The sequence below is a fragment of the Polyodon spathula genome, chromosome 1 (assembly GCF_017654505.1).
Source record: "Polyodon spathula isolate WHYD16114869_AA chromosome 1, ASM1765450v1, whole genome shotgun sequence".
NCBI lineage: Eukaryota > Metazoa > Chordata > Actinopteri > Acipenseriformes > Polyodontidae > Polyodon > Polyodon spathula.
In genome coordinates, this window is record NC_054534.1 from 14,637,809 (window position 1) to 14,657,960 (window position 20,152).

General features: G+C 38.2%; 1 protein-coding gene across 1 annotated transcript; it reads left to right on the forward strand.

Moving 5' to 3' along the window:
* The first annotated feature begins 769 nt into the window (after positions 1-769).
* Positions 770-4,635, forward strand: LOC121314498 (transcription factor AP-1-like). Its single transcript, XM_041247860.1, has 2 exons — positions 770-1,214; positions 1,436-4,635. Exon 2 carries the CDS (start codon positions 1,602-1,604, stop codon positions 2,640-2,642), a length of 1,041 nt encoding a protein of 346 aa, XP_041103794.1. The 5' UTR covers positions 770-1,214; positions 1,436-1,601; the 3' UTR covers positions 2,643-4,635.
* The last annotated feature ends 15,517 nt before the right edge of the window (positions 4,636-20,152 follow it).

A 20,152-nucleotide genomic window follows, 5' to 3' on the forward strand; every position in this document is an offset into this window, starting at 1 on the left:
GATCAGATGTGAATATAGTCAATAATCAAGTGTGGAAAGCAGCAATTTAACCGCAGTAAGGAGTCTGTCCTAGTATAGCTGGAAGATTCAGTAACTAAATTGTATTCATTTACAGTACCCATAGTCTGCTGTGGTCAGAGTTCCCTTTGAAGTACAGTGTCTTCTTATTACTTCATCATAATGTAATTACAATGACAATATACTACAGTTTACAGTTTATTGTACCAGTAAAGTACAACATACATATTTGTGTAAAGGTTGTCTTATTTCCAGCTTTTCGTGTTCAACCATAACCCGAAATAGTACACGGCTGCTTTAAGAGTACCTCGTAGAAATGCAAGGTGATGCGCTCTGTACATTTCCCATTAAATGCAGTAGGGTCCATCCTATGGTGGTAACTGCTGTGTTCTCTTGCTCCTTTTAAGCTTCTGGAAATAAATTGTGTACACAATTTTACTTTCACTTGATCGTAACCATTCTAACAGTCTGGGGTTCCCACAGTTGCAAGTTGTAAACCTAAGCAATGTTTACTATCGCGTGAGGGCACTACATACCCACAAAAGTTTCGCTTGCGCTGTGTATGATTGTGTACGGTAAACACACAATTTACAATAATACATTAGGCATACATATGACTAAGAAGGAAAAGAAAATGTATGCAGATATCTCACCATGTACTATGGAGGAGGAGGAGGTAGTAAATGTGACATCAATATAGTTTCAGGAACTGGAGAGAAAGAGGGCGTTTTATTAGTAATCAGACAGGCAGAAAGTCCCAGACTCGAACTGTCATCAGTCGGGGCCAGACTGGCATAGCAGACGTTACACTGTATGCTTTATACCCAAAAAGGATATCGTAAAAATAAATTATAGCACAGCAAGACATTGAAATACATCTGGAATATTTTTCTTTTCTTTTGTTTTTTAGTTTTAAATCAGATGTTTTTTTCAGCGCTGCGGCGATTATATTCTTCTATAAAATAGTCGATGTGGACACACACCGGGCTTGTACAAGAATATATAAATACCCTCAATGGATAGTATTTCATATTGTCATTTACCAGTCTGATTAATAACCAAGAAAGCTCTAGGTGAACTGGATATTCTCTGGAAACTTTAATAAAAAACATAACCTGTAACCTGAATCAAATCAATATTACCGCGCCGCTCTAGACACCGATTCCCTGCATGCTGAACCTGTATTACATTTACCGGTAAGTCACATTGTACATAAAATACTGATATTATGTTAATGTATATTTTACCATATAAGTATATGTTTGAGTTATAAAGTCAGATTTGCAGTACGATATCATCTGCAGTATTCATGTATGAGCTTGTTGCGTTTGGAACCTGCTTTTGAACGTAGTTAACGTTAAGTGTCCGTGTTTTATTTATTTATTTATTTAATAAAAGATACATTCTTTTCTAACAGGTATAATCTTTAATTTACAATTGAGCGCCAGCCAGCTGGACACTTACAATTAAAACAAACCACACACCATGCTCAGTGCATGATGCCTTTCTGGGAATTTTCAACCTTGTGGTAAATGCAAATCAGATTATGAAGTTATTATTACACTCTGTCAGAGACGGGTAAAATGGAAAGCCCTTTCTATCACGATGATGCCGTGAGTCTCCAAAATGCTGGACAAATCCCAGACTACAACACCAGGTATTCGAGCCAGAAAATAATGAACAAGAAAAACATGGCTGCGCAGAATTTCTCAGGTCCTGTGGGCAACAACTCGGGTTTGAAGCTTTTACCTGGACAGAGTGGCTGCGATGGCAATTTAAATTCTAATAACCCTGGTGCTGACAATAACACAGCTGGCTCTTTAATGTCTTCTACAGATGTGAACCTCTTAAAGCTGTCCTCTCCTGATTTGGAACACCTTATCATCCAGTCTAACCAGGGGCTTGTTACCACCAGTCCTGCCCCAAACTCCACCGGTAACCCTTTTATGTACAGAAACCAGGTCACCAATGAGCAGGAAGGCTTTGCTGATGGATTTGTGAAAGCCCTGGCAGATCTCCATAAACAGAACCAGCTCATCGGGTCGCCCATCTCTCCATCCTCCACAATGCAGGTACCTTTCCAGAGAAATGTCCTTCCCAGTGGAGAGATGCCCATTTACACCAACTTGACACCGAGCTATAACCATGGCCAGATCACCGTTTCAGCCTCCTATTCAGGCAGTCAGAACCTCTACACTGTCACTGGTCATGGATCAGTGCACCCTGGTCTTGGGCAAGAGCATCACCCTATTGGGAGGGGGATAGATGAGCCCCAGACAGTACCAGAAGTGCCCCACCTCCCGGGGGACCCCTCCAGCTCTCCGATCACCCTCTCCCCCATCGACCTGGAGACTCAGGAGAGGATCAAAGCTGAGCGCAAGAGGCTGAGGAATCGCATTGCTGCTTCTAAGTGCCGGAAGAGAAAACTGGAGAGAATTTCCCGCCTGGAGGAAAAAGTAAAGGTACTGAAGACGCAAAACTCAGACCTGGCCTCCACAGCTAATATCCTGAGAGAGCAGGTGTCACAGCTCAAACATAAAGTCATGAATCATGTCACCAGCGGGTGCCAGATAGCAGTGAGCACAGCTACCCTGGCAAAGAGCGGGGAAAGTGCCAGCTGCTGAACCGCCTGTGTGTTTGAGTCACTGTGAAGAAATGATGCAGTAAAGAAGGATTTCTCAAGCAGCTCTGCAAAGTAAGGACTCTATAAGGGTACCCATACTGTGCCTGTACTGAATTTCAGAACTGTGATTTAAAGAACAAAAATGGGAGGAAAAGCTTTGGGTTTGAGCACAATAATAACTTTGAGCTTGGGCTTGATAACACATAGTAGCCCTTGACTGGTGCCATTTATTAAATCTGAGACTTTGCACATCTCCACATAATTTATATCAAAAAGGGAAAATATACCTTGCAACATTTACATTGGGGGTTACGTTCCGTAAGACTCCAGCAAGCTGAGAGCACATGAAACAGAAATGCAAACTACGGGCAGACTATTCAGACACAGTTGTTTTAAGGAATTGTCGTTTTACAATTGGAAACGTATCATTTGATGCAGGAAGGAGGTTCTTGAGTTTTTTCAACAGCTTCCAAAGGGACAATACTTCTTGAACACCCACATTAAAAAATGTGACTCAATACAAACGTAAACTTTCAGATATTACTGCTTTTTGATGTCATTTCTTAAAGGAAACAGTGTCTCTTACTACAAACCTTTTTTTGAATTTGAAAAGGAACATATGATAAAGTGTATCATGATGTGAATTTTATTTTTATGTAAACTGTTTTACAGAATAATAGGTGTGCAAGGTACCATTTAAGATCTACATACTGTATGTACTGTATTTAAGTTGTGACTATAGCCATATTAGAATGTTTTTGTTTGTTTAAAATTAATTCTGTAATTCTCCAATCAAGATGCTTTTTAACCTTACATTGGCAATATCACTCTATTACATCAGATTACATGAAAAAGTATTTAATGTATTGTATGATTAAGCTTAAAGTCGGCAGTTTATGTCCACAGGATTACCAATACCCACAGCTCATATTTAACTGTAACTTTATGAATTACTGATGTCATTCCATGACTGAGAAAGTGTGAAACATTTCAGAATGCTTAGATGCTACATTTATTCTAAAAGTGGAACACCATTGAACATTTCTTTACTTATGCTTTTTGCACATTGTGTTAAAAAAAAAAAAAACTATTTTACACACATTGAATTAGCAGAGGGCTTAGGTTTGTATAGTCTTTGAACACAGACGTGTTTCTATTCTTTTAAAGATACTAAAGTGGTATGTAAGAATTTATTTATGCAAAAAATGCATCTTTACTATTTATGTTGTTTGTGTAAAATGTTTAAATAAAAAGATGAGGGTCTGGCAGACACCAGGTATGATTGGTATGATTTTGGGAACTAAACATTGCACTTGAAACAAAAAAACATTAAATAATGTCTAATATTTATGCTATATTATTGTTAAATATTTAGGGAAATTATATACAACGTCAAAGAAGGAATTTGTTGGAGTGACATTTCTTGAGTGGACATGTATAAGTATTTTTTTTTTTTTTTTGATGAAAGCTATTAGGATGATTAATTTCCTAAAATATAGGGAATTTTACTTAAAAATGGCAAAGTTTGTCACACCCAAAATTAAACTTTTGCTATTTGTGTAACTACTCAGATTGTTGCCTTGCTATGTAGCAATTTACTGATTTATTTGAAGTACAGGTTCTATCTTTGACTTTGCAACAAATGCATAAAGAACTGTTCAGCCATGGTATCAAGCAGTTGCTTACAGTTTGTGTTTGAACATTGATAGTAACACATTTGTTTTTGAGTGCACTGAATAATTGCTAAATGCCTTCCATATATTGAGAGTGAAGTTGCAAAGCTGTTACCGAACATCAAGTGTTGTTAAGAATATATTTATTTTTTGAAACTTGAATAAGGTTTTTGATATTGACTACAGTTATATTTTAATACAAAAAAGATAAAGTTCTCAATAAAAAGAGGACAGTGTGAAAGAATAAAGAGGTACTACCGTAACTGTTTATTAAAGTTTGACCATTCCAACAAGCGTTCATTTATCAAGGTTGTATTCAAAGGCCAGTCCTTATATATATATATATATATATATATATATATATATATATATATATATATATATATATATATATTGTTGTACACGGTCCACAAAAATCAGTATAGTTTAATGCATCAGGTGGAATTGACAATAATAATGCCTTATTTATGAACCAGGCACATTTTTCAATGTGTTTGTCCAGCTCAAATGTCACAAATAATTTTTTTAATATATTCTATACTGTCTGATTATATAGTTCATATTCTCCACTTACTTCATACTATAGTCTGGTCAGGTAGAATGAGTGATTAACACTATGTAACACAATTTTTGTTCCTGGGTAGTAAGTGCTATTTCCTAATTGCTTATGCCTCAAAAGTATAGAAAATGGCTATTATTCCCCACAAACTTTGCTTTTGTGACCAGGACAGTGATATTTCAAAATAGCACTATTTCCAATGGGAAAACAGGCAAATTTGTGTCTTTCCGTTCACATAAAGTCAGAAAAAAAACAACATATGAATCCAAATTAACATGTATTTATACTAAAGTAATCCAAAAATGACTACAAAAGATTTAGAAGTGAGTAGTTTTTCGAGATTTACGATTATACTGTAAATCACTTTCACAAATCAGCCCCCAAATTTAGTCTCCCATCATGTTCTCGTTATACTGTCCTTGGTAGCGGCGTTCAAAGTCCAGTATATCCTGGTGGAAGCACTCGCCTTGCTCCTCCGAGTACGCTCCCATGTTCTCCTTGAATTTATCAAGATGAGCATCAAGGATATGGACTTTGAGGGACATCCTACAGCCCATTGTGCCGTAGTTCTTCACCAGAGTCTCAACCAGCTCCACATAGTTTTCGGCCTTGTGATTGCCCAGGAAGCCCCGAACCACTGTGACAAAGCGGTTCCAAGCCGCTTTCTCCTTACTAGTGAGCTTCTTGGGGACTTCATTGCACTCCACGATCTTCTTTATCTGTGGTCCGACGAAGACACCGGCTTTGACCTTTGCCTCAGACAGCTTAGGGAAGAAGTCTTGAAGGTACTTGAAGGCTGCCGACTCCTTATCTAGAGCTCTGACAAATTGTTTCATAAGGCCCAATTTGATGTGCAGTGGTGGCATCAGCACCTTCTGGGGGTCCACCAGTGGCTCCCACTTGACGTTGTTCCTCCCCACAGAGAACTCGGTCCGCTGTGGCCAGTCCCGCCTGTGGTAGTGCGCCTTGGTGCCCCCGCTATCCCAAAGGCAAAGATAGCAGGGAAACTTAGTAAAATCGCCTTGGAGACCCATCAGGAATGCCACCATTGCAGCCTCTTGATGCCATCTCAGAAAAATGCAGATATGCAACCACTTAGGCAGCTGGAACTGGTGGGTTTAAGGCCCTTGTATTTATACTACTATTTATATTACTGGAAAGTTCTAGAAAGTTCTAGAAGTTACTCCAAGTTTACTCAGCACTGAATCTATCTGGAATGTTCTGGAAAATAGGTACATTTCAAAATATCACTGTCCTGGTCACAAAAGCAAAGTTTGTGGGGAATAATAGCCATTTGCTATATTTTTGAGGCATAAGCAATTAGGAAATAACACTTACTACCCAGAAACCAAAAAATAAATAAAAGTGTTACACGGTGTTATGTATGTAACACAATAAGCCTTGAAAAGAGTTTTAATTGGTTAAGCTGATTAGTAATACACTACGACTGCACCTTGAAGTTTGCATCTGTCTGTTTCCCAGTGGGTGCTTGCAACCAGATCTAATTTCCCCAAAACGGATTGGGTTAGGAAATCTTCTTTGATAATACCAGAAAAATGTGTGTGCATTCTTTTGGTTTGAGTGGCCTTTCACAAGGATAGGGAGTGACCCTGGCCAAATCCAGCCGTTAGGCTACTGGAGATCTTTAAAACAAGAACTGAAATACTGCTTGTGGTTAATGTGGAAATGAATCCTCCCTTCACTCAGCTTGTAGTAGGTTTGTTCCTAAGAACAGGGTTCAGAAAGCGCAGGAGTAAGTTCGAGTCATTTTCAAAGGCATTTTCAATTAATTTACATGATCTGTTGATGTTAGTCTGAGTAACACCAAATTAATAATAATAATAATAATAATAATAATAATAATAATAATAATAATAATAATGAAAACTGAATTAAACAGCACACACAACTTTGTGTCAGGAGTTAATTCAGAGGCAACCTACTCTGCAAATCATGTCTTTCAGTAGGGCTGATACATGAGATTTTGATTAGCTAGGCTTTCATAAGCCCAATACAGTGCTCCAAAATTTAGCACAGGCTTCCAGAATGACTTCACACTTACTGAAAAGGTGATTAAAAACAGGACTAGCCTAAACTCAGAATATCACAGACATTTATTAGTAAGTATAGAGTACATCTTTCCAAAGTCGCCATGTAAACCTGAAGCTGTTGAAACCCTAACCCTAACCCATAGTGTACTGCATGTTTGAATTATATGGAAATCAATGTAAGACTAGAGTTTGATGTGTAATTGTGGTATATTGTTGTGTTTATGTTTATAATGGGTGACTAGGCTGCTAGGGTTGCCAGTTGTAGATTGTTCTGCTTCTTTTGTTTAAGTTAAAGCAGTGTAAATGAGATGCCTCGTCCCTCACTGAAACACTAAAATGACATTTTTGTGGAAACAACCAGGCCATTTTTCCCTAATGCCATTAGTTGTTTTCCTCTGAAGGGCCCTTGTAGGATAGTGATATTGAATTGTTATTCAGATTTTTCGCCAGAATTCTGGTTGATCCCAGTCAATTATTTTTATTATCAAATGATGATCTGGGATGTGTGTGCTGGGGTTGTGATTAATGTACACAGTGAAGGAGAGACCATCTAGACTAAATTGCAAATTTGCAAGATGTATTTATTTTGTATTCAAGAGGACTGTTGCCTGAATACAACCACTAGAAGATAAAAGACTATTTTGTATGAATAAAAGGCGTCTTGCCTTGCTTTTCTTTAACACATGTTCTCTTGTTTAATATTCTTGAGAAATGTTCAGTTTTGTTGGAAAATACAATAATATAATAAATTGGTTTAATTTTCAAGCGCCCATGAATAATTGAGTTATTGTTTGGATTATGAAAGGTCAAAGGTCTCTTGATGGCAAATTATTGAAAATATTTGTACTGGTTTTCCAACTACAGCTTATTTCAAAAAAGGCATGTGCAAATGGGTAACATCTCACTTAATTCCCACCTGTGTGGCTTTTTTTAAGGTGAAAGTTCATCAAGGTGCTTGTGTGTAGGTTTTTATGGAAAGACCCAACGTGCAGATTTAAAACATTGTTTTCAACAACAGATGTAACCAATTATTTATGAGGGTGGTTACGTATAGGATTTTTAAAATTATTATTCATGTAATTAAGCCAATAAAAATGCTTTTCAAATCATTATCTCCTTTTTTGTTATTTCAAGTCAAGCTGCTGGCTTTTTTCCAGTTCAGGACTCGACAGGAAGTGTTATGAGGCTATTATTGTTGCTATGGGGGAAACAATGGTGATTGTGTATAAAAATAACTGGTGACAAAAAAAGGAAAAAAGAATCCTGTTGTATTTTCAAAAAACTTGCTTTTCAAGGTTTATTTCTTATTTAGCAACTTGATATGTGTTTTAAAAACAGAGTACAGTAATTTACAATCCATGAGAAACAAGCGTCTAAATGGCATTTGTACTTATCTGAAAGAAACACGACAGAATTTACTAAAAAAAAAAACACAACGTAAGAATAATACATTTTCTCAAAATACTAACTTAATTTGGAAAGTTGCAACATAAAATCAGTATAAAACCATTTACCAACTTTGGCCCTAGTATAAAAGTGTGGTTTAAGTGTTCACGGTTGAGCTAACCACAAACATTTCTAACCCTGCAAACAAGTGAGCAGACACATACAGGGGTACATTTCCTGTACTTTCAAGTGAGAATGTATTCAAATACATACCTATTCATCAATATGTGTGTCCTCTGCTTTCTAGTTGAAGCATTTCCACAGCTTTTGAAATTAACAAAAATACTCTGAATTATACTCGGAAACCAGTACTCGTACTCAGATTTACTCAGGTAACGTCACTGGAAGTGGACGGGACTAAAGTGGACGGGGCTAAAACCGTGGCATTAAAATGCATCTCAGGCCCTGTGTTTTAATGTTTATTTAACAATGCTTTTTTATTGTTTTGAAGTCCTAATGTGTTTTGTTAATTCTTGTTGCGCGATAATGTATTTATTATCAAATGATATGGGATGTGTGTGCTGGGGTAGTGATTAATGTACACAGTGAAGTTGAGACCATCAAGATTAAATTGCAAATCTGCAAGATGTATTTATTTTGTATTAATTTACAAATTTTGGGTGTGTGGAAAGCCTCGAAATGACACAAAGAGTTCAGTAGCTTCAATAAAATGGTGCACGAACTTTAATTTACACAAAACAACAACAAAAGAAGACAGTTATTTACAAATATTTACACAAGTCCTGCGGGGTGGAAGTAAACACAGGTAGCAAAGCGTATTATTAAACAGTATCGCTGTTTATTTGCAAGACGAGGTATCCCTGCTGTGCCATAGGTATTGCTCTTTGATCTTCTGAAGCACTTGTTACCTTGTTACTCTGCAGGAGATAAAACAGGAGAGTTTATCATTATATGCAATACATGTGTTGCTCTCGCTTCCCCAATCCAGGAACACTGTCCTGACCAGTGGATCTCTTTTGTACGCCTTGGCTCCGCCTCTTACCCGATTAGCTGGGCTTGGAACTAGGTGTACCTTGTACCCCTCCACCAGCCTCCAAGCAGGCCGACTCCTATGAAATATTAACCCTGTAGTTGCTGGATTTCATTTACCCTGTCACTGGGATTATTGTGATGGGGGAGGTCCTTATGTACAATACATAGTAAAGTATGATGAGATCAGCTAACTATGATGAGATCAATCAGAGAAGACAACAAATCTGCAATACAGACTAATATTTGAGTGTTATTTTTTGAGGTATTAATGGTGATGGAGAGGTCCTTGTGTACAAAAAAAGAAAAGATCTTTCAATATTAAGCGACTGGCCTCTTATTGAATCTTCAACCTTAAAAATGCACAAACACTCACATTTCACATACATTACTGTGCAAAAGTTTTAGGCAGGTGTGAAAAAATGCTGTAAAGTAAGAATGCTTTCAAAAATAGACATGTTAATAGTTTATATATCAATTAACAAAATGCAAAGAAAAATCTACATCAAATCAATATTTGGTGTGACCACCCTTTGCCTTCAAAACAGCATCAATTCCTCTAGGTACACTTGCACACAGTTTTTGAAGGAACTCAGCTGACCCAAACATCTTGGAGAACTAACCACAGTTCTTCTGTGGATTTAGGCAGCCTCAGTTGCTTAAAGTCGCCCAGACAGACTTGATGATGTTGAGATCAGGGTTCTATGGGGGCCATACCATCACTTCTAGGACTCCTTGGTCTTCTTTACTCTGAAGATAGTTCTTATTGACTTTCGCTGTATGTTTGGGGTCGTTGTCATGCTGCAGAATAAATTTGGGGCCAATCAGATGCCTACCTGATGGTATTGCATGATGGATAAGTATCTGCCTGTACTTCTCAGCATTGAGGAGACCATTAATTCTGACCATTAAATCCCCAACTCCATTTGCAGAAATGCAGCCCCAAACTTGCAAGAAACCTCCACCATGCTTCACTGTTGCCTGCAGACACTCATTCGTGTACTGCTCTCCAGCCCTTCGGCAAACAATCTGCCATCTGCCACAGCCAAATATTTCAAATTTTGACTCATCTGTCCAGAGCACCTGCTGCCATTTTTCTGCACCCCAGTTCCTGTGTTTTCGTGCATAGTTGAGTCACTTGACCTTGTTTCCACATTGGAGGTATGGCTTTTTGGCCACAAGTCTTCCATGAAGGCCACTTCTGACCAGACTTCTCTGGACAGTAGATGGGTGTACCAGTGTTCCACTGTTTTCTACCAATTCTGAGCTGATGGCATTGCTGGATATCTTCCCATTGCGAAGGGAAGAAAGCATGATGATCTGCTGCAGTAAGTTTCCTTGGCTGACCACTGCGTCTACGGTCCTCAACATTGCTTGTTTCTTTGTGCTTCTTCAAAAGAGCTTGGACAGCACATCTGGAAACCCCTGTCTGCCTTGAAATTTCTGCCTGGGAGAGACCTTGCTGATGCAGTATAACTACCTTGTGTCTTGTTGCTGCGCTCAGTCTTGCCATGGTGTATGACTTTTGACAGTAAAATGTCTTCAGCAACCTCACCTTGTTAGCTGTTTGGCTGTTCCTCACCCAGTTTTATTCCTCCTACACTGCTGTTTCTGTTTCAGTTAATGATAGTGTTTCAACCTACATATTGAATTGATGATCATTAGCACCTGTTTGGTATAATTGTTTAACCATACACCTGACTATATGCCTACAAAATCCCTGACTTTGTGCAAGTGTACCTAGAAGAATTGATGCTGTTTTGAAGGCTAAGGGTGGTCACACCAAATATGGATTTGATTTAGATTTTTCTTCTGTTCACTCACTTTGCATTTAGTTAATTGATAAATAGAATCTATTAACATGTCTATTTTTGAAAGCATTCTCACTTTACAGCATTTTTTCACACCTGCCTAAAACTTTTGCACAATACTGTATGTCTGATGAAAAAATATATGGCTCTTTAAACAGCACACACAACTTGTGGGAAAAAAAAAAATCAATGCATAGTGGAACTAAATAAAATACATTTATTTGCATGATAGTGAAATTGACCTCATCTAGAATATTCAGTTCTGGTCACCTCGCTACAAAAAGGATATTGCTGCTCTAGCAAGAGTGCAAAGAAGAGCGACCAGCATTTTTCCAGGTTTAAAAGGCATGTCATATACAGAATTTAATCTATTCAGTCTTGAACAAAGAACACTACGCGGCAATCTGATTCAAGCATTCAAAATTCTAAAAGGTATTGACAATGTCGACCCAGGGACTTTTTCAACCTGAACAAAGAAATAAGGACCAGGGGTCATAAATGGAGATTATGTAAAGTGGCATTCAGAACAGAAAATAAGAGACACATTTTTACACAGAGAATTTCTGGGAGTCTGGAGCCAACTCCCCAGTAATGTTGTTGAAGTTGACACCCTGGGATCCTTCAAGAAGCTGCTTGATGAGATTCTGGGATCAATAAGCTACTAACAGCCAAATGAGCAAGATGAGCCAAATGGCCTCCTCTCATTTGTAAACTTTCTTATGTTCTTTTGTTCTTAACACTTCGCTCCACTCTGTCAGAGACTGTCACATTGGTCCCTCATCCTTTCCTTCTGGATTGGCTCTCTATCTTTAGACTTAAGATTGATAGTTGTCACTGCCTGTGACAGGACTGGAAGGAGTCCCTGTCATAATTTGCCCTCTAGACCACCAGCAGTGCTGTGTAGGGTTGACTGACCGTGATTGGGTCAGGAGGATAAACTCTGACCAGACAGGAAATTTCGGTCAGACGGCCATCTTGGCCCAAGGTGGAACCATGCAGCCACTGAGTCCCATCATTGCAATCAGCTGTGCTCGTCAGTTGGCTGATGTGAGGCAGCATGCTGATTGCAGGGGCGGGACTCAGCATTATTTAGGCAGCGTGGTTTTGCCATTCGGTCTCCCTGTCCTGAACTGAAAATACGGAAAAGACGCGCTGTGCTTTGTTGTTTTGCTTTTACCAACCTGCTGTAATTCACAGAAACCTGAAACTGTGAAAAACCCTGGTGGATTACCATGGTGGGGAAAAACCCAGAACGAGTTGTTACTCCTTGGAAGGGAGCCAAGAGGTGGTGAGAGGAAACCTACTGCAGTAGCACGGAGAAACCCTGTGCTTCCTTCATTGTTGTTTTGTTTTGTAACTGCAATGTTTTTGTTTACTCTTTTTATTTGAAACCTGAGTTTACCATTGTTGGTATTCCAGGTGGTTTTCTTGTTTGTTTTCTGCAATACTGGACTGTTTATTTTCACTTTGTGTGAAAATAAAATCCTGCCCATTGCTAGTACAGGGCTCTAGGACTAAACGTCACACCTGTGTGCTGTCATTTCTGGTCCTTCCCTAAGCTCCGCCCACTACCCTCCCACACTGCCCTATTGGAGCCATGAACTGATCCAATGCATTTTTTTACATATATTATTTTTCTCTGAATAATAAGTAATAGCAAAATTACTTGTGTATTACTCGTACTTGAAAAAAAATGGCCATACTTGTTACAAATACTCTCTTGTGCTTGTGCTCGGGTACACCCCCACCAACAATATCACAGGCTCTAGTTGAACTTTGCATATTTTACATTCAAATGAAATATTTCACAAACATTTTATAGTGCTTACAGTAGGGAGAGATTCCAATAAAAAAAATATATAGAACCCACATTATGTCCCTGTAGAGATGTGGCTTATACAGTAAGCACTACAAGAATGAAAATGTTTGCTTTTTCACATTTCTTCTAATGCAGAAGTGTGTTCAAGGGTGTGTACTAATGTATGGAATTGAGTTGCACCATAAAAAGAGGAAAATAATCTGGGTCAAGAAGCAGCACAGTATTTTTTGATTGACTCTACCCTTTAAAATATTAAGTTACACATCCTTGAGCTTACACTACCCCCTGATGAAAGCCTGTGCTGCCTTTGCTCTTGGCTACACTGCTGTGCAAAAGTCTTAGACACATTCAGGAGTTACAATATATATTGATTTTAGGAGCATCAACAATTTACTCAAAGCCTCCATTAGTGTTTTCCACTATTATAACAACTTTGACTCTTATTAATACATCTTAGTTTGGGTGAGAAGAAACCAAGCTTGTCATTTAGCAATGTTTTATTCACATTGATCAGAATCTTCAAAAACTTGTGATCACAACAACTCAAAGTAAACTATACATGAGCAGCTAATATGAAGTGTAGTAGTAGCTAATTGTCACAAAGACAGCCGGAGTGGGGGACGTCAGACCAGAAACAGGAACCAGGAAATAAACGACAGAGAGGTGGAGTTTGGTGCTGGTCTCGCTCAGCATTTAATAAATGAACAGACAGTCAGAAAATAAAAGGTTTGTAACAAAAACAGCACACGACACATGAGGCCAAAATAAATAGACAAACAAAACGCGTAGACACTAACAAAACAGGGTGGACGAACGCTACACAAAACAAGTACAGTGCTGGTGCTAGCAGGTTAAGCCTCTTTGTTGTGTCAGCTTGAGAGATTAGGTAATGATACACTGTTATATGTGCAATTCCTTGGCTGCCCAAACATAGGCCTAGTATGCTGTACCTTTTTGTAACCTCATTACCTTTTTTCTTATGCTCTTCTCGCTGGATATTTCCCATAGTTGTGGCTAGCACTTGCTTCTCAGAATGCTGCTCTGGCAAATTCTTTGTTTCGTCATGCAACCTGCTTGTCATGATGAATGGAAGCATCACAATATACTGTATTATTAATATCAATATATTACCAACTTTAGTGATGAATCCATGTGCTGGATATTTTCTTCATCTCAGACAGATTGGGTACAAAATGCTTGGCTACAGCTTTTTTCAGATCAGCACAAAGCATTTCTATTGGATTGAGATCTGGTGATTGCGAAGGCCATTGCAGAACTTTTATCTTTGTTTTCTTCAAAATTCCAAAGTTGACTTAGCCGTATACATTGTACTTTGCAGAATGTTTTGATACATGGCTGCATTCATTCAATCTAATGTATCCAGTCCCTGAACTGCTAAAACACCCTCATATCATGATCAAACCACCTCCATTTTTAACTATATGTACAGTTTTTATTCTTTGAAGGCTTTCCCTTTTTTTCTTCAAACATTCTGTGGTCCATACAGAGAATTTTGTTGAAGAATGCTTCAGATTTTTGTTCATATTTCTAAGCACATTATAGACTGTTTTATGAATTGTCTTTATAAACAGTCTATGTGTATAACTCTTCTGTGTTCAGGTACCTTTCTATAGTTCTTTTATGCACTATTATGCTTGATGCTTCTAAATCTCAAAGTCCTTGGCTGTAAAAAAATGTGATGACATCACCCCCCATTTTGCTCAGCTGCACTGGCTACCTGTAAAGTTTATTTTCAAAACTCTCCTGCTCACCTACAATGTCCAGAGTACCTGCCTCAAGCTGAGGTCCTCCGACTCTGGCCTGCTTGTTATCCCCAAGCAAAAGTGCACCACACTTGGAGAATGCTCATTTAGCTTCATGGCTCTGACTCTTTGGAACTCTCGTCCAGCTTTGGTGTGTGATGCTCCCACCGCTGCTCGCTTTAAATCAACTCTCAAGACCCACCTGTTCTACCTTGCTTTCCATGCTTTTTAAGCCTGGTATCTGCTATTAGCTGCTGCTATTTCATGTATTATTCACTTTCCATTGTATTTAATGTACTATTTCATGTATTATGCACTTTCCATTGTATTTAATGTACTATTTCATGTATTATGCTACTATCATATTTTATTAAATAAACTGTATATAATATATTATGCATTTCCTTGTATTTGAAGTATTAGGGATTTTCTTGTTGTTACTGCATCTTGTAAAGCACTTTGTGATGGTGGTCTACAATGAAAGGCATTATATAAAATAAAGATTACTAACTATTGACTTTATAATGCAGCTTAATTACTGAGTAATAGTTTTCAATCAATGAATATATTTTTTTATTAGTCCTATTCAGTTTTTACTTAAGTGAAATTACTTAAGTGCTTCTGTTTTTTTATAAATATTTTATATAATAAAACTGATTGTTAGAATGCTGCATGCTGATTGGTCCATCAGAGTTCCAAGCCGCTACAATGTCATGATTAGGAACTACTTAGGAATTTGCTTACAAACCATGCCCTCTCGTGCTTTAATTAAACTACCAGAAATGGTGGTCTTTGTCATGCACATTTGTAGTTAATGTTCACTAAGCTTGTATTTAACATGTTTTCTTCAATTATCTTACATTAAGTGTAGGGTGTCAATACTTTTGTCATGATTATAAGTTACAGATATTGCAATGTGATCCTGATATGGTAGCACACTGACAGCACAGTACTGATATTGTACCAGGGTGTGTTGGTTCATATCGTATATTAAAAAACTAAAATGTTTTTAACTATGGCTCATACACCTTTACCTTCCCTTGTTTTATTTACTGTTTGTATAGCACCACTGTACTCACTGCGGATTAGTTAGTCAGGGTAACATGCTACACAGATGGGTAAAGAGCCAGTTCAATAACCAGGTGAGTTTATTACTACAACATTGGAGAGGGGGTTAAAATACAACCATGTTCCATAGGAATCCAGCCCTCTCGTGACCTGTAGCACACTTTCTGACTGATCTAGTTTCTCAGTATCCTTATACAAGTGAGTTAACACATGGAATGTTAAATATACACCCAGGGTGAAATTCAGTTTAAAAAACACCACTGTTATTCCTCTGTTTTACACAGGCATTTAACAAAACTTCCCAGAGCCTCTGCAGATATGTGTTTTAGGTGAAGGGATTTTAGCATTTCAACACATGTTTTTCATTGGATTTGCAAATGACATGGTATGCTTCAGTTGTATCCTCCTTTGACTGGAACTTTGATTAAAGAGCATTTAAACAGGTAAAAAAACACAGATCATGAAGCTATGTTTTTTGATAGACGCAACCTTTAGTAGCAAGACCTTTTACTGGGCTATGGCTCAGAGCCACCAAAATAATTTCCTGCAGCACCTGATTTTTCTCTTGAGGTCTCCCTGCCAAGTACTGACCCATACTTCCTAAGCTTCTCAGGTCAGAAAAGATCAAGCTGTGGTATTGCTTCAGATATGTACATGCTCCAAAACAATTTAATGGGCAGCAGATTAACCTAGTAGGGAAGTACTCTTGAGTAGCAGTCTCAACTAGAATAGGGTTTGGGTTTTAAAACAACATACCATTAATCATGCAACATAACCTAACCACAAAAAAAGAAACATTTTCTTAGTTTTGATCTCAAATTTACAGTTCGCCTTAATTGTCTTTTGAAAACTGTTTTATCAAAAATGTTGCTTTTCAAGAGACATGTGACAGGCATTTGCCCATGCAAATTTCAAACACATGGTTACTAGAAATTGTTTTAGATATGCTGCAGCGCCGTGATTAAAATCCTTCACTGCTAAACATTCTTGGAAAAATACTGTTATTATGCAACTTCATTGCTGTTTCATGGCCATGCTGCCCATCCCTTCCAGTGCTTTCTTTTAGAATAACAACTGAACCTTACACTGTAAAATCAGCATGGGTCCACCCACAGACTGCAAGACCTTTCCTGTAAAGAAGTAGTTTATTAAAGAGGACGGGACTTCCAGTAAAGCACATGGAATGGAGGGTTATTGTGAAACAGAAAGTGATACGTCAGCCTGCTGAATTTTGTGCTCAGGGAATTTCACTGTGCAACCTGGCAGTGTAACATTTGGTTATTATAACTTGCTTGAAACTATCTTCACATTTACTGTATGAATGAATGTTGAAGGTTCAGTGCTAACAGCCCAAAACAACTTTTTGTCTTATTTCAACATTTCTTTTTATGAATGTGTTTCAGTTTATAATTATTTAGACATTCTTTCCGGTTTCCTGTTGTCTGCCCATAATCAACCAACACAGCAATCACACACTAAAAAGGTCACTGTAAACTAATTAATTGACAATAACATTTTAAATTTGAAAGCCTAGTACTATTGTCAAATATATATTATATATATGAATAATCACTATAATATATATTATATATATATATATAATATATATATATATATATATATATATATATATATATATATATATATATATATATATATATATATACTGGAAGCACCCATAGCATTACTGTCACTGGAAGCACCCATAGTACTGAATGAAACAGCAACCCTAACCATTGCCTTAACATCTTTTAAGGTGTGTTTTTTACAAATCACCAATTAAGAGCTTTAATGTGCAGGTAGTGGATAGGACCATTTTCGCAATGCTTTAACTTAGTAGTTGTGTATTTTTTTTTTTTTTTTTCTTATTCAAAACAGACTTAAGAATAGTCTGAAAGAAATATAAATAAATGAAAGGGATAATTCATACAATCTACATTTTCAGAATATTTAACTTATTTCTTATTTACTATCCTATTGTCTGGGTTTTGTACACTGTTTGCTGTTGTTTCTGCTCAGATGATTATTTACCAGGTTTCTAACTAACTTCCCCTCATGAATTCTAAAAGCTGGACTTCCAAAGTAAAGTGGTTTCAGAAAAGACCGCTTGGGGTTACTCACAGTTACAGAAGGGACAGGAATATTATTAAATTGTAGATGACATGAAGTATCCCTTTAAATAATCAGAAGCCATGACTGGTTGTCCTGTACATTCTGTTTGTCAGTGAAGCACATGGAATAGAGAAAGTCAAATCAAAACTGAAAGTTATGTTCCAGTATAGCGGACTGGGGGAATTACACACACAGGGAATTTCTCAACATAAACCAGGATTGCAGGACGCATGCTTGCACATGTTACTGTCACCAGTAACTAGACATGGTAGATAACTTAATTAAATAAAACATATTTGTTTAATTCGCATAAGTGCACCTATTGGACAAGTGAGTTGTGTTATTCCATTATAAAAAGTGAAAAGCTGCAATTATTCAGTCAGTTTGTGTTGGATTATTCAGGTAATACAGACATTATAATGAAACCACATTGGTAACTGTTATGTAAGGCTAACTTTATTAGTGACAGAAGTGATGCTTACCTGCTCAACCAAGTTTAAGAAATCTGAGGTAAACCAGGCAGTAAGAAACATCAGAAGGCCTTGTTGAATTAATTGAAACAAACTTTATGAAAATAATTTTAAATAACTCATGTTAAAGATGTGTAAATGTCAAGAACAATCTACTAAGAGCCAGCTACAGCTGTGTAATAAAACAGTTATAAAAGTAGAAGAATGCTACTTAAACATGGTGGCCTGTAGAAACTCCACTGACATGCTATATACGGGCAAAGAGGGCAATGAGTGGAAAAATAAATAGCATGCCGTAGAAGAACTTTTCAAAGTGAACAGTGCTATTCACAATTTATAAGGCAAATGCTAATAATACATCAATGCATTCACATTTTTTCCCATCTTACTTAAAGGATAATGGCTTTTTACCAGTGGGATCACCCATTTATTTCTAGCAGGATCTATGGGAATTAATGGTATACTTTGCTCCTTTATGGGTATTTTCCTCTAACCTTCCAGACAGGCACTGCATGCTTTCCCAATATTACTAAGGTAGTTATTCAATTCTATAGCCACAGTAAGTCTACGTTGAGTCAACTTGCAACCTGTATTCAATAAAACTTGTGACCAAATACACACTTACAAACTAACCGCTGGACCACTAGGTTGGTGAATAATTTAAGAATCCTGATATGAAATTATACTGCTTTTAAATATTTTGATTGTGACATTTGTGGAGGCGGCCCTAACATTCTGTAGTGTACTTACGACCACATCTGAAAGCCCTAACGCCAACAGACAGTCCCATTCAGGGGTCAGACCCATAATTGGAGTCTGCCTGGATCTGGGTGCCAGAGAGTGCCTCTGGTCTGACCGAGGAGATCCAGGCGTAGCAGAGTTTCCCAGGGCTGACATTTCAGTAGCTGGAAGAGAGACAAAAAACAGATTATTCTGAGCCACATGGGGGCCATCAGAAGAAACTGTCACTTTCTTTCTCCGGACCTTCACTAGGAAGGCTGGGAGCAATGGTATTGGTGGGAATGCATATAAGACCATAGGGGCATCGTCTCCACTGCACTGTAGTGAAGTGGTCGACTTGGGCTTTGCCAAACCGCTCACAAATGCTCTCCACTATTTGAGGTGGAGCCGTCATTCTGACGGGTGAGGGACTGAGAGAGAGAGAGAGAGAGAGAGAGAGAGAGAGAGAGAGAGAGAGAGAGAGAGAGAGAGAGAGAGAGAGAGAGAGAGAGAGAGAGAAGTCCACTTCCCAATACCCTACCCTGGGAAGAGGAATAGCCTGGTGGGATAGCATGTTCTGTTTCGCCCACATTAACAGCCGAAGGCTATGCGATTTAACCCTGGGGACTGAAGTCCTCCCTGGCAGACATATTTACCATCCGGACCAGGACATGTCTCCTTTGGAGAGTCGGAAGAAGATGCTGGAGAGCGAGGTGAACCGTTCGCAGTTCCAGTGCATTTATGTCCATGGATGTCCAGTGGCCTGACCATAAGCCACAGACTCCTCTGCCTGCCCAGACTGCTCCCCAACCTGGATGCGTCTGTGGCTGCGGCCATCAGACCCAGCAAGCTTTGGCAGGGAGAGACAGTTCTGTATAGAAGCTACTCTGTCATCTGACAGGTAGGCTCGCACTGCAAGGGAGTCCAGCTGGAGTCCCAAGTAAACCGTATGTTGCACCGGTACTAACTGGCTCTTGGCATCGTTGAGGTTGAGACCCAGCCTCGACAGATGTTATGTCACGATCGCCG

What these genes read in the sequence shown, in the direction of transcription:
- LOC121314498 (XM_041247860.1), top strand. Translation starts at nt 1,602, where the DNA reads ATGGAAAGCCCTTTCTATCACGATGATGCCGTGAGTCTCCAAAATGCT.